A 19,782-nucleotide genomic window follows, 5' to 3' on the forward strand; every position below is an offset into this window, starting at 1 on the left:
AAAAATATTTTTTTTGAATTTTATTTAAAAAAATAAAAAAAATAAAAAATAGAAAAAATAAAATAAATGAAAATAAATAAAAAAAATAAAAAAATTAAATAATCCTAATATAATAATAATAAATAAAATAAAATAAAATAAAATAAAATAAAACGAAAAAAAAACCTGAGAACGGCTCGGTTTAGGCTTGGCTCGGCTCAAGGAAGAAAAACGGCTCGGAGACGCGGCTCGAGGTGTCGACTCGGCTCGGAGAGGTGGGTCACGTGCGGGTCGAAAGCAGGTCGACGCTCAGGTCGGGTCGGATCTTGGCAAAATGTGCGGATCCTCTGGGTTACTTAACGCAGAAACGACATCGTTTTGGGAGGGTATATAAGGCTGATTCCTTCGTTTTTTCAATAGACCGAGCCTTCCCTCTCTCTCTCTTCTTTTTTTTTCTCTCTCTTCTCTCTAAAATTCTCAAAAAACTCCGATTGAATATTTATCGAATTTTGAAAATTATCATCGAAATTTGAGTTTTTCATCGAAAGTTCGTCGAAAAACTAATCGGTTTCTGAAAATGATCGTCGAAAACTGGAAAGTTGGTTGAAAACTTCAAACTTGGCTGGAATAGTCTCCGAAAAATTCAACCTTCGTAGAAAAATTCAACTGGAATCTAAAAATTTTTCAAAAATTTCCAAAAAAAAATTTTCACAAAAATTCTCCAAAAATTTCTACCGATTCCTGGAGCTGTTCTAAACGCACTAGAACCTTTTTAGTCTTTAAATCTTCTCTATGTCTACCCTTTCTCTCCCAGTACTCTTTTTCTCTCCCTCCTCTTTTGTTTCTATTTCAGTACCTATTTATAGGGATTGATCAGAAGAGTTTCTGATCAATCTCTATTCCTTTTTGGATGGGGATTCAATCTTTGAATCCAATCTGGATTTTGATTGAATACCCATTCACGGTAGGATTCTTCAACAAGTTCAATCTTAGCCTCCCCAAAAAAAAAGGAAAAATAAATCAGATAAATAAATAAAAATAAAAAAATTAATAGATAATTAGAAAAAAAAAAGATAAATAAAAAATATTACAAGATAAAAAAAATCATAATAATAGATAAATTATAATATATAAATGAATAAATAAATATATAACTAGATAAATAAAATATATATATATATATAAATATTAATAGAAAAGAAAGAAAAAGAAAAAAAAATAAAGATATACATATATTAATAAATAGTAATAATAAATAAATAATAAATACATAAGATACAAAGGAAAATATATACATAAAATATAAAATAAAAATAAAAATAATAAAAAATATAAAATACAAAATAAAAGTAAAATTGGGCTTACCCATTTGGACCAGGCCCAATTGATCTGGGCTTGGACCAAATTGGGTGTCTACAATTACCCCTCTTTGCACATTTTTGTGAAAGAGAAATTGCGCAAAGACGTAGACACCCAATTAAGACTCAACTCGACACTTTTTATTTTTTAAGATTTGATCAAAACTCCTCTAAGTAGAGGCTCAACGACTTTGAAAAACATAAACAATGCTCCTCTAATTAGAGGCTCAACGACTTTGAAAATGAATAAAGCTCCTCTATTCAGAGGCTCAACGACTTTGAAAAATAAATAAAGCTCCTCTAATCAGAGGCTCAACGACTTTGAAAATGAATAAAGCTCCTCTAATTAGAGGCAATTTTTTGTTTTATTGTTTTATTATTTTTACCTTTTTTTTGTTTTTTTTTTTTAATTTGATCAAAGCTCCTCTAAGTAGAGGCTCCATAACTTTGAAAAGTAAATTGCTCCTCTAAACAGAGTCAACGAAACTTTGGAAAGTAAATTGCTCCTCTAAACAGAGGCAACGGAACTTTGAAAAAATAAATTGCTAATTGACAGTAATGTCCAAAAGAGTTATAGATCGTGATTGAAGGAATTTTGTAATGGGAACTTAAGGATTCACAATTTGAGTTCAACATTCATAGGTTCAGATTCGCAAGAACCTTCCAACTTCGAAAGAATTTACTGAAATTTGATTCTTTAAATTTCAGTTTCATTCAAATTTGTAAGATCTCAAGATTTGCATTTGCAACTTGCAAGACTCGCATCAAAGACCCTTATTTGAATTTTGGAGGCTCACATCCAAAAGTTTAAGACTTTTCAAAGGTTCTCATTTGGCAAAGTTGGAATTCATATCCAAAAATCTAAAGCTTTTCATTTGAATTTTGGAAATTCACATCAAAAAATTCAAAGCTTTTCATTTGAGTTCAAATGCTTACATGCAATAAAACTTAGAGTTTCACATCTAAGTTCAAAGGCTCTCATTTAAAACATTAGAAGTTCATATCCAAAGGGTTGAAGCTTTGTATTTTGGAGATTCACATCCAAAAGTTCAAAACTTTTCATTTGTTTGAATATTCACATTTGATGAACTTTAGGGTTTCACTCCTCAAAGATTTTCATTTTGAAACTCAAAGATTCTCATTTGAGTTCTCAACAATTCTCATCAAAATATTCACAATTTATTTTTCAAATGACTCAAAAATTTGCATGAATGAATGTTATGACCAAAGATGCAAATGCCTTCTTAATGATGCAAATGCGGCAACCTATATTCCCATAGTGCCATGCATGTCCAAACAAAGTTTAATTCAACAAATTATGTGTAGGTACTATTCATGTAACAATGCCAACATGTTACATGTAATGCGGATGTCAATAATGTCATGAAATCCTAAATAATTATGGAATATGGTCCTCAAAACCCTACCATCTCACATTCTCCCCTTATTTAGCTTTTCAACATTTTGAAACAAGCTTCATCAACTGATCATTATTGTTTCCATTACTTGATCGCCATTCATGGACTTTTCAGCACTAACAAATTTCAGAACAAGTTTCATCCACCATCTCTGGGTCATTACTCATATGTGTCTCAGCATTAACCATTCCAAAATAAACTTTGTCCATTGATTATTTTCATCATTCAATCATAACTTGCAAGTCATGTCGACTAATTCATCCTTGTACTCTTCACTTGGTCATCATTCATAAGTTTCTCAGCACCAGTTTCATCTATTGCTCCATATCATTTTCATCACTTAACCATAACTCATAGGTTATATCAACCAATACATCCCTATATTCATCACTTGATTATGCCACTTTTAAGATTGGCCTCATCTTCATTTTATTATCCAATCCATCATCATATTCTTCATTTGGTCACATCATATGTCTTTTCAAATTATCTCTTTTAGGTTTCTACCATTTCTTCATTTTGTTACCACCATCATCTTAGATTTATTTTCAAATGAATGTAAGACTCTTTTAAGCACATATTTATTCATTCATTATCATTTTAATTCTTGACAAATACAATGCAATCAAGCATTTTCTCAATTCATTCTAGGGGTGTAACAATAAGAGAACACAAGGTGAATTATGGTAAAGATAATCAATGAAGATCTATTTTGGTACAAAACAAATGGGAAAGGAAATAAATTGGATACATATCATTGCGATGAATGGTATGTCCAAATGATGAATATTTAGACAATTCTTAACATTAATCTAGGATTCTTTTTCAAAAACTCATTTCATTTACTGTTGAAGTCATCTTGAGCTTGGTGAACTTCGCCTCAGTCTTTGAGGGATCTTCAGATGTCTTTGATCTTTCATCCATGTGAACCATTTGACCTGAATCTTTTTCTACCAAAATCACCATTTCAGGTTTTCAATTTGAACCTCTTTTTTTCATTTTTTCATTTTTTTTCATTCTTTTTTTTCTATTTTTTCTTTTTTTTCTTCATCTTTTTTTTCAATCCATTGTTGATATCTTCCACACATCAAACTTTAGAGCAATGTAGCATGATTTCATTGTTTCATCATGAGTATGTCTTTACCCAATATATGATCATTCAATTTGAACATTCACACTTGATCCAAATGGACTTTTCAAGGTTGTAATGTAGGTCAAGGTGAGGGGTCATAAAAGAAATGGATATAATAGGCTCAAAACATGTATTAAAAAGGTTTAAAACCAAGGATCATTTGATGCAACTTGGCATTTTACCCCTACATCATTTCACTACTTTTTTCTTTCCTCACACAAAGGATTCTCATTATTTTACCCCAAATCTTGTGTGGCATTTTTTTTTCTTTTGCTTTTCTTTCTCTTTCTATCTTTGAGACCTTTTATGATTTTTTTCAAAAATTACCTTTCAGTGTAGAGGGTGATCCTTGGTTGGTATTCTTTAAAAAAAAAAATCATGATAGGTTCAAAGGGGTAGCAATAAATGGTTTTTCGAATGATAAAAGAAAGATGGCCATTTTTCATCTCAATTGTGAATACCTTTCTTGAACATCATCTATTGAACAAAGCTCATGAACCTATATAAAAGATTACACATCTTCAAGACATATCTATTTCATCTCCAGTAACAACTTACTTTTTATTCAAATCATCTCCTCATATTAATGTGGATGAGTTCTCAAAATTAAATCTCAGAATTATTGTTATCATTGTCTAAATATTTATCATCTGAAATTTGAGAATGAGAATGTAAAGTTATGATAGCTAACAGGACATGGAATAATGATCGAGTGAAAGAGAAAATATAATGAAATGCATTAACTTGCCCTTATTAAGATGATAACAAGTGAAATCATATTGCAAAAAAGAAATCTTAACATTACTTTAAAGAAATCCTAAAATGACAAAAAAAAACTTTCAACCAGCCTTATCTCCACTCTCCAAAATTGTCCCCTATGTGATCAGGTGAAGAATCTCTATTAACATCTTGCCCCTCAATTCATTGTGACTCTCCGGACCCTTTCTGACCAATGTGTTCTTGATTGTCACTTAGAGCACTAACATCAGGTGTTGTTACTTTTCCTTGATCAAAACTTACCATTCCATCATTGATCAATCATTGCACCTTATGCTTTAAAGCAGTGCAATTTTCAGTAGAATGGCCAGTAATTTCATAGTGGTAGTCGTAGTGGACTGTAGAATCATACCACTTAGGATAGGGTAGCTTAAGTGGCTCCACATGACTGGGGGCAATCAAATGGCTATTATAGAGTTCTCGATATAACTTCGTATAAGTCATGGGGATTGGATCAAACATAAATTTTTCTCGAGTAATCTGTTGTTCTCATGAACCACTTGCTGGGTTAGTAGGGCGAATTTGGGTTCTTGCAGGAGCTTGAGTGTTAAGGCTATATGTAAGATCTTGAGGGCTAAAAATTGATGGGTGTGTGGATGAATAAGGTGGTTGTGGGACTAGCTGGTATGGGTAGGATGAGGCATTATTCACAGCAAGATAGTACGAAGAGTAACCTTGAGATGGATAGGGTTGATAACCCCTGAATTGTTATCTATCAAAACTCACAGCTTAAGCTTCAGTTTCTTTCTTTTCTGATGCCTTCTTGGTTTCTCCTCCTTTTAACTTGCCATTTTTTATGGCACTTTTAATAATTTCTCTACATATCACCATATCGATGAAATTCTTTGTTGCATTCCCTATCATCTTTTCATAATAAGGAGATTTCAAAGTGCTGACAAATAACACCGTAGTTTTTTTCTCAGTTAGAGGAGGCTGTACTTGAGAAGCAATATCCCTTCACCTCTGGGTATACTCTTTAAAAAGCTCATTTATCTTTTTTTCTAGGTTCTGTAAAGATAAACGATCATGGACCAAATCGATAATATGTCGATATTGATTGATGAAGTCATGAGCCATATTGCTCTAAGAGTGAATGCGAGTTCTGTCCAGCTGAATATACCACTTGGTCGCTGAGCCTGTAAGGCTATCCTGAAAGACATGCATCAAGAGTTTTTCATCATGAGCATGAGCTACCATTTTTTGATAATACATAGTGATGTGGGTTTTGGGGTACTTCGTACCATCATATTTTTCAAATTCTGGTACTTTGAACTTATGAGGAATAACCACATAAGAGACTAAGCAGAGCCCAGCAGCATCAACTGAACCATAGAAACCAAATCCTTCCACAACCTGTAGCCTTTGTTTTAGCATACTAATCTTGGAGCTTTCCTGAGTTTTCACTCTTATATTTTTTCTCTTTTTCTTTCAAATCATCTAGATCAAGAATTGGTTCTACTGTGTTTTCAGTGAAGACAAGATTTACATAGCTATTATAATGCCCTGGGTTGAAAGCTGACGATATTCCAGGATATGTTGGATATGTGAAGTGTTACAGTGGAACCTCTTGAGCAGACTGGGCTTGAGGTGGGCCAAAACCTGAAGGATACAAAGGGTCAACCACTTCTTGCAATGGGAGAACTTGTTGGTTTGTATTGTTTTCAACTCTTTTTCCCTTATTCAACTTATTAAGAGCATCTAGAATCTTGCTCAACTCACTTTCAATCTTCTCCTCTGCTTTTTCTATTTTTCAAATCTGTGAGAATTTTCTTGCTCTATTTGTCTGGCTCTAGATCTTGTGTTGTATCGATGGGCAGGATTCTCGCTAGATAGAGCTATCTTTGAACCTTTAGCACCACAATTATGACTAAAAATGTTATGCTATAATTTATGTATGATACTTTGATGCATGAATGAAATGTACATTTTCCTGAATAAAATCTAATATGAAATGGATGCAAATGATTGTGTTAAAACATGATCATGAAAATAATACAGATGCATAAAATCAGACAAACAACATAGTTAGTTTCATGGATGAAATGAAAGTGATGCTATGCATAATGTTACATATGATAATGAAAATGATGCACAAAGTCAGACAATTAAAGTGATTAGATAAACACCCTTTTTATGTCTTAATTTTAAGGTATATCTATCATTGGGTAGAAAGGCACTTCCAATATAGCCAATCTCACCTATTAGAGCTGAAGTTGATGTTAAGCTGGGAGGGACTCAGTGCAACATTATAATGAGTAGATTAAAGCCTTGGTTGAAGTTGCAATCCTTCAAAAAGAAGATAATGGTTCTTCAAGGGGAAACTTCAACTATTGTGAAGTCACAATCAACTGAATCCAAAGCCTTCATATGGACATGAACCACAGTACATATGAAACTTGGTGAGCTGAATTTGTATGTGGCAGATGAATATCAAGAATGCTTGAAAGAAAGCCTTTTCAGTGTTTTAGCATGAAAAGATCCATATGTCTTGGTTCCTTCCCTCCAAATTGCTGAGATCCTCATGAAGAAGCTTCCTGGAACTTTTTCCAAAATGTTTGTCTGAGAGGGTGTGGTTTATGCTGTGGACCAGCTTGTTTTAATTGGTAATCAAAATACCGCTCCTGCTCAAACCATCTTTTGTTGGGTAGGATAATAACTTTGTATCTGGAACGTCATTACATTCCAGGTGTTACAGACAACGCAGTGATAACTCTAATCCTGAAGAAAGTTCTGTGGAGGAGTCCAAGAATTCAGCATCTTTAAATATTGGCTCACCTCCAAGTTCTGTCAAAATTTCTACTGGTGTTGAGAGTAGGATCTAGATATGAACATATTAATCACAAAATGATTGTGAAAATATTTAAAATTGGAGTTAAATATACTATGGACTCTTATTTCACATATGAGTAAAGTTTGAATTTATTATATATCCAAAAATGTTTTGACCAATTAAAAGTGGTGAATAACAGAGATACATAAGTTGTACAATGGTGAAGAAATAAAGTTTTCATAAAATTTTGATATTAAGTTTAGAGGTTTTAATAATCATTAACTTATAATTGGTTATTAGGCAATTATTATATGCATTGAAAACTCATGATAACATTTGAGATAGTTGGATTTTACTAAAAGTCATCATTATAAATGAGATAATTTTAATAGCTAAATCTACATGATTTGTAGGTATGAGGTGGATTATTATGGTTGGCTTATAATAGCCATAAGCCAAAATTGATGCCATATTCTTGATCATGTTGTGGTCATTTTTGTTATGTATATGGTCTACTTTATGGATTGTACAAATGATTTATTATCTATGATTTTATATAGTGAAATTTTCAAAGTATATTTTACTCTGGAAGCCATGAGTGATTCAAAGATCTTGTGAATTTGAAAACTTTTATAATAGCAAAAAGAATGCTATTTAATCCATTTGGGTGATAAAATGGTTTTGTTCGTGGTAATAAAAAAAATTATTAATAGTGTCCGTGATGAAATAGATTCATATAAATATTTATGAATGAACATAAAAGTCTTAAAAGAGACTATAGAAACATGATTATATTTGAAATTTGCTTATTAAGGTAAACTTTTATATTGAGTTAAAATATTAAAGTTTTGAAACTTTTATTGAAATGTTAAGATATCATCTAATTATTTTTCACTAAGGGTGGATTTGGTGGCCTCTTACTTAAAAAAGAAACCACCAAATAATTAAAAGATAAATGAAAGAGTAACTTGATTAAATATATATGATATCTTGATAATTGAATGAGATATTCTTTAATAAAAGAATGCATACTTGCACATAGTGGGGGTGATAAGAATCAAAAGACATAAAAATTGCCACTATAATATTGTAAGATTGTAGTAAAATTTTATGAGCAAATTATACAAGCTAATAAGTTTGGACACTTATTAAAGTAAAGTCATAAAGGTCTTTAAAATCTTAAAAGAACTAAAATCATTTGGTTTATTCATTGAGTTTATCCAATTGTACTAGAAGTATGATTGTATTAAAAATGTATAAACGTATGAAAACAAAATGGTTGAAATTAATAAATATAGAGTTGTGACCACAACCAAAACCAAATATTTTCTAAAATGATAAGAATAAGGCAATAATATTTGGAGCATATAAATAATATGCAAAATGAAAAGTTTGTACACATTAGCTTGAAGTGATTATATTAGAGATTCAATTTCAAGTAGGGGTAATTACTATAAAAAAATTGAATTCCAAGATATTTAGTTAGTAGTACTGCAAGTAGAATGAATTTAAACTCTTACTATTAGACACCGATAATGGAAACCCAACTTTGAATTAGTAACCTCTAATTACAAAGTTTAATGGGTAAAAACAAGCTATTGTTATATGTCTGTCAAACACTAGTAAAATCCATTCAAATTTTAAAAACTAGTGTATCTATTACATGGGGAGAATGAGTTTTTATACTTTTAATAGAGTTTTAAATGTCTAAAGCAATGAAGACATAATGAAAACTCTACCTATATAAACATAGAAGTGGTGCCGCGTCAACAAAAAAAATTAGGGTCTCTCTTGTAAACATTTATGAATAGGATAAGCACATGGCCATAATATGCTAAAAGCAGTTATAAACCTTTGACAGAAGAATAAATAAGTATTGTATATGTTATATCTTCAATTATAACACTAGGAGTTAAGGTTTAATCTGCGGACACTATCAACTTCGTTAGAATTCTAAGATATATACGCTAATTGAAGGTTTAAATTGAGAGATATCTTTTTGTATTCATAATATTTATCATGTGAAAGGTAAAAATTAAGCACCAATATTCCAAACTAGTGGGGGATTATTGGTAGTTTAGAATGTAGTGCATCCCACATTGGATAGAAAGATTTAATTATTGATGAATAAAATTAATTTTGTATTAATTTTTTCATATTTTAAATAATTATGTTTGAATAGAAACAATTATCATATGATAAATGGTCATAATTATTTGAATATAAATAGATTATTATTTATAAAGGTCATAATTATACAGGTCATAACTATCTAAATAGAAATTTATATCTGTTCATTCATTATAAATAAATCTTTTAAGTATAACCATTTTCATTGCTTCTGATTGGAGAGTTTGAGGTTTTGTTGTATCCTAAAAGCATAATTTCCTTTAAGAAAGTGTTCTTCATGCTTCAAAACCAAAGTTCTTTTCTATTATTTATCTTTTCTTATTTATTTTTTTTAACATTTGTTTCACAAAAGATACCTCATAGATTTGAGTTTAAGCCTCTACTTATATATCACTGCATATCCTCAAAGTCTCTTGATGTGTGATTAGGGTGTTACATTTATATATATGTATATATATATATATATATATATATGGAGAGAGAGAATGAGAGAGGACATTATATATAACGTTTCATCAAATTAGCAAAAAAATTTTCTATCTAATACTAATTGACTATTCTACATCTTTTACAAAGGAAAATTACAATTAATTATTTTTTGTAATTATTCTAGTTTTTTTGTAATTGTTCATACAAATCACAAAAAAAAAAAAAAACTTTTTAATTGAGACTTGTAATTACGTGACATATTTATTTCAATATGCTTATTAATTGATGAATTTAATTATAAATAATTGACTTTTTCAATAATGTAATTACGTTGTAATTTGAATAGAAGTGATATTTGTTAATTGGTTTGGTTAATTTATTTTCAATTTTCAATTTTCAATTTTCAATTTTTTATTTTGATTTTGATTTTCTATTTATTTTGATTTTTTTGTTTATTTATTTATTTTATTTTATTTAAAAACAAGAAAAAGAAAGAAAAACTTTGACATGAATTTTTAAACTTATAGTTTATTTATTTGCATGATATTTCGCATAAATTTTATTTATTTATGTAGTTTATTATGATTTTTTTTTGCATGATTTAATTATGATATTATTGCATGATATTTATGATTTTTCTATGATATTTTGGTAATACTTTTGTAAGACATTATTCTGTAAATAAACAAAAGGAATTAGAATTTAATTTTTTGTTAGGTATTTAATGAATCTAATAGTGAAACCTCTTCAAGTGAACAACAAATTTATTTTAAAAACTCTTGGGGAGAGTAAAAAATATATATTTTTAGTGAAATATGTGATTAATTGTGTATCAATTTTGGATGTTGTGGAGTGATAAAACCTTTTTTATACATAATTGACTTTTGGATTTAGTTCGGTTAAGGTAGACTATAATCTATTCTTTTTAGATTTCTTAGTCTAAGCTTATCATAATCTTAAAAATGATAGATTCATTTAAATGGCCAATCACACCTAAGTAGAAAAAAAATTGATGATAACTTCATATTTTTTGTATCTAATGAGTAGATTCTCAAATTTAAACATTATGACAAATAAACGAAATATGTTAATATAAACAAACTATATCAGATGTTTGCATCAAGCCAAATAAAGTGATATGTGATACTTGTATGAACATTTCTACTAGCTTTTTGGATGATGATTTTTTTTAATAGTGGGTGATAATTGATAAATGTCAAAGTTTTAGATTATGAACAAAAATGACATTTTAAAAAAAATAGTGGATTGCGAATGAATTTTAATGGATGAACTTAGCTCAAGTATCAATTTAAACTTTTCTTTTTACGTCTAAAGTACAATAAGAGATAATCTCTTCTTATTCATAAGTCTCACCTTTTATTCATCTCAAGATTCAAATCTAAAACCTCGAATTAAAATCCTACTTTTGTTTGTTGGGATATGCCCTTTGGTATTAAAATAAACAAGGATGATAAAAGCAACAGGTTTTGACACGTAAAAAATTTTAGTCTTGAGTACAAAAATAACATCGGAACAGAATAGGATCATTAAGATAATTTCCATGTAATAGCCTATGTCAATGCACGGCAAACTTATTGCAGTGGCCCTAAGAAACAAATATTGACCAACGACTTTACTCATTTTCCAATTAAAAAAGTTAGAAAAAAAAAAAAAAACCTTTTTGTTCGGCTGTCAATTGTCCTTTTCATGCCAAAGACAGCATTAATTTCCTGTATTATTCACAACTTGTAGTTTGGAAATGTGGTTGACTGACTCAAGACATACATGATCAAATTTTACCATCTAACCCAAAAAAGAAGTTTAATAAGTTGCATTGCACTCTTGTCAATTCAATTGTTTCTAGTAGGGCACTTCGTGGTTATAGAAATCAATCAATTATTGACAAAACAAAAAAAAATGTATATTATATATTGCATATGATACAGCAAAAAGCTATTGAGGAATCTATTACAAACCCACATATGCAAGTTTGAGTAATGATAATTTTGATAATTATCATAAAAATATTAGAAGTGTTTATGAATTAAATTGGATCGAGTCAAATTTGATTAACACTTTTAAATGATAGGTATTTGATTCACCTAAAACTGTTAATTTAAATCACCGGTTATGTAAATCTCATATTATCTAAACTCGCATAATTTAATAGAATAAATATTGTAATCTATTATATAAATAAATTTAAATTGGAAAAAATACTCAATGACCCTTCTCCTTGTCCCACCCAACGTGGCAATGCTCTAAGGCCGTTTGTCCCTCTATTTCATTTTTCCTTGTTTATATATATAAGAGTGATTATATTAAGATATTGGATTTAAAGATATTTTGAAGACCACAAAAAGAAAAAAAAAAAACAAGAACAGTGGTGTTTAATTAATTTATATTTATATTACTAAACTATAAGAGTTTCAAAAAGAAAAAGGCTGAGATATAAACGTAGTGTGGTGTGTTTGTTAATGACAGACAGCTTGAGTTTATGGTCAACTAAAAAGAGCAAGAAAGGACAAGGGTGAGTGAAAGAGGGGATGATGAATGAATATCAATGGTATTTTGAACCAGATTGGCCACTTTGCAAAATTGGAAGATTATGCGACGTTGACAATGAATAGAAGTCTAGAAAAGAAATTGTTCATCATTAAATAAATAAAATGAAAATACAAAAGAAATTGTTCATCAACATTATACAAAAAGTAAATGGCTTTTTAACTTTACTTAATTTCTTGTTTGTTCTCATAAATATTATGATCATTGATAATTTTACACTTGTTTTGTGACGGGTTTAATGTTTCTTTAAAAAAAATGAAAAGTTAGCATATTTGAAAAAAAAAAAAAATCAAATGTGAAATTGTAGACACCTCAGTCCACTCTCATGCATTCAGTCAAGTTCCATCTTTGCAGAAAAACCCTTTCTAATGTGAAATGTGAAATCTTCTCTTCTAACGTGGGATTGGGATTCCCACTTTCTAATTTGAAAATTTAGGAAAAATATAATGACTTTCAATTGCTTTTCTATATCAATTTCACAAGTGATCAAATTACGGTCCAATAACTCACGATATGGAATTAACCATAAAATGATTAAAGACCCAAAATAAGGGGCATTCCAATTTGTCACTTGACATGGCCAAAACTGAAGACCTTGCAACTCTAAGGCTCCAACTATATTTTCATATTTTTCACATTATAACATCTCAATAAAATCAAAATAAAGGTATCATTTTGGATCACCTATTCAAAGCTTTGCCTCCAAAGATTGAGCATTTAATTTTACCTTATTTTGATAGAAGAAAAAGGTAAGTGAGTTAGATTGTTGTTAGACAATGCAATTCGTTTTTAACATCCTTAATTACTTGCGTAATAGAAAGTTCACAATTCACGTTGCACTAATCGATTGTTTCTAATTAAAGGTTAAAAAAGGGAAAAAAATTCTTTGTAGATAGACAAAGTTTTTTCAATACGATTTTTTGACTGATCTCAAACCTAAAGAATACTTTGATAATTGGTTTCCCACTATTTTGAGGAACTCTGTTTTTTATTTCTTGAAGAGATGAGAAAGACAGACTCCTCTCCAAAAGAAATCAAATCTTTAAGTTTAGAATAATGATTTCCAATTCTAAACAATCTGTACAAGGAAAAAAACTTTTTTGTTTAAAACATTTTGCGGAAACTTAAATCAACCAAAACAAATAAACATCAAATACAACATAGAACTTTATAGCAATTCAGCAATTCATGTAATGTTCAAGACCACACATTAGAACAAAAGCCCACAAACACAGTTAATTTATTAAGGCAAGCACTCAAATACGAATGAATTGGGCTGAAACTATGGATTTGCTAAGCTTAAAGGAAATCAAGAAAGACAAACCCATAAGCTCAAAGGAGTCAAATAGAAAAGCCAGCTACATGAAAGTTCTCCTCATTAGGCCCGCCTATTTGACTCATGTAAAAACTTGATTTTAATCTTCTTCAGCTTAGCAACAACTTCTTTCATGTCAATCCTCTCTTCTGGAACTTCTTCTGAACATTCCAATGCTAATTGCAAAATAGATAAAGCACAATCCCTTGTGGCAGAGTATTGTCTTTCTCTATTATTTAACAAATTGGTATCGACAACTTCCATTAATGCTGATGGTAATGACTGTTTCACCCAATATTTTATGCTCATTTCCCCAGCAAAAATTTCATCTGTGGGTTTCTTTCTTGTGAAGGTCTCCATCAAAAGAATACCAAAGCTGTACACATCACCTTTTGTTGAAACAATTCCTTTTGATCCGTATTCTACATGTAAATTGTCAAAATCATCATCAAAGCATACAATGATGTTACGTTAGTCATCATAATAGGATAAAAGAGTTTTAAATTTTCTATTACCTGGTGACATATACCCAATCGTTGCTAGTGTCATGGTGTGTATTGTTGAATCGTGTTCACCTAATAGCTTTGCAATGCCAAAATCACCCAAATGTGCAACCATATCTTCATCAAGAAGAATGTTGTTGGGTTTTAAATCGCAATGGATCACAGGTGTTGTATAACCATGATGAAGGTATTCTAATGCAGATGCCACATCGATCATTATGTTCAACCTCTGCAAGATATCCAAAAAATGGTTATGAGAGTACAAACACTTCTCTAGACTTCCACCAGGCATGAACTCAAGAACCAAGGCTTTAAAATCAACGTTAGAACAGCTACTGATGATTTTGACTAAATTTCGATGGCGAATGTTACGGAGGACCTCGCACTCAACGCCAAAGCTCTTAAATGCTCCTTCTAACTCCAAATTGAAAACCTTTACTGCAACGCTTAACCCATCTGAAAGAATTCCTTGGTATACTGATCCAAAACACCCCACACCAAGTAATTTGCTTTCAGAAAATCCATATGTAGCCTGTTGAAGCTCTTGGTATGAAACTCTTCTCCATTCTGCTAATGCTGGGAAATTTTCTTGAGCAGTTGGCAGATTTGCATTCCTTTTTCCTCTTCGTGAAAAAGTGAGAATCACTGCAAGTACTAATATTATTGAGCCAATTGGAAATAAAATGTATTCAACAAGTTGAATAGCTTTCCTCGAATGCTTTCCAAAAGAATTAGCCTTGCATGGTGGGAGTGGGAGTTGCAGTTGAGGTACGGCACATAGCGCTTTATTTCCCATGAAAGATTGAATGGAGAAGTTGGTAAAGGATCCTTTGTTAGGAATTTCTCCTTGTAATCTATTGAATGAGACATTAAAATGTTCAAGATACAAGAGCTTCTCTAAAGACTTGGGGATGATTCCTGAGAAATTGTTCCTTGACAAATCCAGGACTTGTAAACTTATTAGACCCCCAAATGACTCAGGTATAGGTCCTTGCAATCTGTTACCAGATAATGAGAGATAGGTCAAGTCTGTAAGATCACCAATGCTCATTGATATTTCACCTGATAATTGATTTTTGGAAAAATCAATGCTAGTGATAACCTTCCACTTTCCAATGTCAACTGGGAGGGGCCCGCTTAAACAATTGGAAGACAAGTTTAGCTGTAAGATATCTGTAAGCCTTGTCAAGGTTGAGGGTATTGAGTTGGCAAACTTGTTGGAGCCCAAAAATAGATATCTAAGAGAAACAAGATCACCTAAACATGCTGGTATTGGTCCAACCAATTTGTTACCGGTAAAATACAGGTAACTCAAACTCTTTAAATTGCATAACTCAGCTGGGAAGAATCCTTCTAAATTGTTGCCTTGAAGAGATAGACGTTGCAAATTTTTTAATCTTCCAATTGTGGTGGGAAGAGATCCACCCAGTTTATTGTTATCTAGGTCCAACCAAATCAAGTTGCTTACATTGCCAATTTCTCCTGGAATACTGCCTTTAATGTTGCAACCATAAGCTAGAAATTGTTCAACAGAGAGATTTCCTATAGAAACCGGAAGTTTACCACTGATCATAGGATTGATGGCAAACTCCAATACTCTCAAGTGTTTGCAATTTGCCAATGAAGATAAAAAGCTCAACTCTGAGGACGAAGGAGTGCTAGCCAAATTATTCTGACCTACCGCGAGAATTTGTAGATCTCTTAAATTGCCAAGGTCAATAGGAATATATCCAGAAAACGAGTTGCCGTCAATGTCAAGAATAGTAAGCCGAGAGGCATTGGAAATGGAGGCAGGTATCAATCCACTTAATTCATTTTTTGCAAGTTCAAGGATTTCAAGCTTCGGAAGCCAAAGACCTGTGTTTGATGGAAGATAGCCTGAGAGCTGGTTTGCTGGTAGAACAATGAATCTCACAGTTGAGCTATTAAAAATGCGAGGAGGGATGATTCCAGAGATACTATTAAATGACAAATACAATTCTTCCAATTTTGGAAGGTTGCCAAATTGTAGTGGTATATTACCTGCCACAAAAATCAGAGGGTAATTCCATTGTCCTATATTGATCCACACAGTAAATGACAAAAACAAATGAAAATGTTATTTGCACGTATCTCTTGGTATTGTTAATTTTATATCATTCTTAATAATTAGTGTCGGTAACATAATCAGTCAAATAACTAACTTCAACAAAATAAAATGATTTTGAAATCTAACATACTAATCGACGATGAAAACGGTTAGACTTTATTAAATTAAAAAAATAAACAAAATAAAAAATGATATGGCTTGGAATAGTTGTCTACTTTAAATTAAATTAATGATTTTATACTAGCTGGGTTTAGATTTTACAAAAAGGTTTTGCCTAATTCAAAAGCCATAGACATCTCTATGCACCATTTAAATCCATTTCTTGCTTATTCTCTGGATTCAACCATTCCTATTTCCCATTCATTTCATCAATCTTACAATTCTATGAAAAATAAAGAAGGTTATGTAACTACAACTACAATAAGAGAGTCTAATTATAATAATATTAATATTCACTAATAATAAAAACATTAATATTCAAATATTAAAAAGATGAAGTTATAACACAAATGGAAATAATGTGATATATTACCGGTCAAGTTATTGGAGGCAAAACTGAGAGCTCTCAGAAATGTTAGGTTGCCAATGACAGAAGGAACAGCCCCTATTAGGTAACAATGTGCAAGAGTTAACATCTCCAAACTCAGAAGATTACCAATCTGTGGTGGAATTTTACCTGCATTTATAATGAAATTTTATTTCATGTTAAAATTATTGGCAAATTTCGTTTTCTTATACATGAATACGTCTTATTTCTTTGTTAATCACGAAAGAATTAAACAATTTTTAAGTAATACAAAGCATTAATTTCCCCACAAATAATTTATTTCTTATGTTTAATATGAATAAAATATATTAAAATGAAAAAAATAATATTAATAGTACATACAAGGTGGTAATAATTAATTGGTGAATGATTAGTCAATGAAAATTACATGCATGATTATTAAAGTAAAAGTTTCGGATCAAATGAGAAAATCTAAAAGTAAAAAAGAAGTGAGTCGAATTTAAATTAAAAAAAAAAAACAAGGAAAGTAAAAAAAGAACGTGACACTAATCACAAAAAATAAAAATGAAAATGAAAATAAAAAAAAAGAAAGAAAGAATCTCAAAAGCCAGAATATTATTTGCTTGCAGCAAAAAGGATGTGAAGCATAACAGTAAAGCAACTAGAATTTTTTAATATAATTTTCATTATTTTATTTAGCTACAAATTGAATAAGGTATGGTGTTAAGTTAAGTGGTTTCCTAATTTATATTCTAGCAAATTTGGTAGTGAAAAACCAGTCTCGACGAACATAAAATCATATACTTTACATAAAAAGAAGATGCTAAAGAAATTAAAGTCAAATTAAGGGTAAAATGCCTAAATTAAAAAGAGATAGGTAAAATGAGATTAAAGAAACATTTGAGATTTGCCAAAAAGTGACATTGTCATTGTTCAAAAAGAAATAAACTCAACAATAATTTTCCTTTTACCTTTGAGGTTGTTGAAGCCAAGATACAACTCCCTAAGCATAGTCAAATTTCCGATTTCTCCAGGTATAATCCCCTCTAAATAGTTATGAGATAAGGACAATTCTTCCAATTTTTGGCACTTGAATAAACCAATTGGTATTCTGCCAGAAAGCTGGTTTGCACCCAAATAAAGCCCTTTTAGTTTGGGTAGATAATCAAACATATTTGGTGGGATATGACCAGTGAGATTGTTAAATGTTAAATCAATTGCTTCTAAAGAAGAAATGTTGAGTTGGATGGAGGGTATTGAACCAATTAGCTGGTTGCAACTGAGATCAATCTGTACCAATGAAGATATGTTGAAGACCGAGGAAGGTATGAAGCCTGAAAACTGATTCTTACTCAAATATAACCATCTCAGGCTAGAAAGATTTCCGATTGCCACAGGAATCTGTCCATATAGATTGTTTTCATACAAGCTCAAGAGCTCTAGTTTTAGCAAAGAACACAAAGAAGATGGGATAACTCCCATGAAGTTGTTACCACTCAAAGACAAGCTCAGAAGTTCTATGAAGGAAGCAAACCAGGAAGGGATTTCCCCGTTGAAATTGTTGTTTTCCAAAATTAAAAATTTCAGCCGACGCAAATTAGCCATTTCGATAGGCAATGAGCCATGAAAACTGTTGTTTTCAATGCGGAGCACAGCAAGAAACGACAGATTTCCCAGGTGTGGTGGTATGGTACCGGAGAGATTCATGCCAATAAGATTCACAGCCGTGACCCTTCTGTGCCTAGAACCGCAAGTGACACCAATCCAATTGCAAACAGAACTAACAGTTGACCAATTGGTTGTAAGGAGGTTTTGAGGATCACTATTGACTCGGGCTTTTAGTGCAAGAAGAGCCAACTGGTCAGTGTTGATATTGGTTGTTGCTTTAGTAGAGAATGAAATCATAAAACTAAACAACAGAACCGCCACCATAAGAATCGGAATGAAGCGAGTGTTTCCCATTATTACAATTTTAAACTGGAAGTTGTGAGAGGAAAATTTTTGAATTATAGATGAAAAAGATAATGTTTTTCTTCATACTTATAATTTTTTCAAGTCAGTAGGTCTTTCTAAAGTCTTTAACGTATCCATCTTTTTCCATATTCATTTTAGACGAGCTTTTCCATGCATTTCAATTAAAAATACATTCCCTTTTTTTTTTTATTGTAAGAAAAGATAAAGGAAAAGGAGCAACTTTGAGAAAACCCTCCTCTTGTGCCCAAAAAGAAGATCTCAGTGTTATCATTGGATATTTGTATGTTTTCCCAGAAAATAAGAGTAGACTCAAGTCTAGTCCTACGCTCTAAATAGTGATAAGCATGAATCTCATGTTTTTTACCAAACCATCATAACCACATTATCGAAAAGAATGCTATAATTTTTCCCAAACCTTTGGACATAAAGATTGAGACAAATGTTCGAAAAAAAAAAAAAACCATTTTCTTCAAAATTTCTTGAAGAATGCATTCATACATCACAAATCCATAAATTGATATATGAAATAAATCATAGTGTAGACATCCTCTTTAATCTGGGGTCCAAATCGGTTGAATTCAAGTCTTTTCGGGTCCAATTATAGATTTTGGATTTTTATTTTTATTTTTTATTATTTTATTTTTCATTTATTGAATTTATGATATATATTTATCTTGTTTTTTGTTATTATTTTGTTTATACTTATCTTTATTGGATATTAAAAAAAAAGGAAAGGGTTTAACAATCGAAAATAAAGCTGTAGAAAGGGTCGACGCTATTGGGATGATAAGACTGGTTTTATCATGATCGAATGTAAATCCTTCAAGATAAATTT

The 19,782-nt window shown here is 30.9% G+C and overlaps 1 protein-coding gene across 1 annotated transcript; it reads right to left on the reverse strand.

Annotated features, from left to right (window-relative positions):
* Positions 1-13,116: 13,116 nt before the first annotated feature.
* On the reverse strand, positions 13,117-19,222 carry LOC111287911 (uncharacterized). Its single transcript, XM_089759338.1, has 4 exons — positions 17,945-19,222; positions 16,998-17,141; positions 14,389-16,398; positions 13,117-14,295 (listed from the first exon to the last, which is right to left on the reverse strand). The coding sequence occupies exons 1-4, from the start codon at positions 18,933-18,935 to the stop codon at positions 13,937-13,939; spliced, it is 3,504 nt and encodes a 1,167-aa protein (XP_089615464.1). The 5' UTR covers positions 18,936-19,222; the 3' UTR covers positions 13,117-13,936.
* Between the last annotated feature and the right edge of the window lie 560 nt (positions 19,223-19,782).

Source organism: Durio zibethinus, chromosome 4 (genome assembly GCF_047325235.1).
Source record: "Durio zibethinus cultivar Kanyao isolate XHJ-2024 chromosome 4, ASM4732523v1, whole genome shotgun sequence".
NCBI classification, from domain to species: domain Eukaryota; kingdom Viridiplantae; phylum Streptophyta; class Magnoliopsida; order Malvales; family Malvaceae; genus Durio; species Durio zibethinus.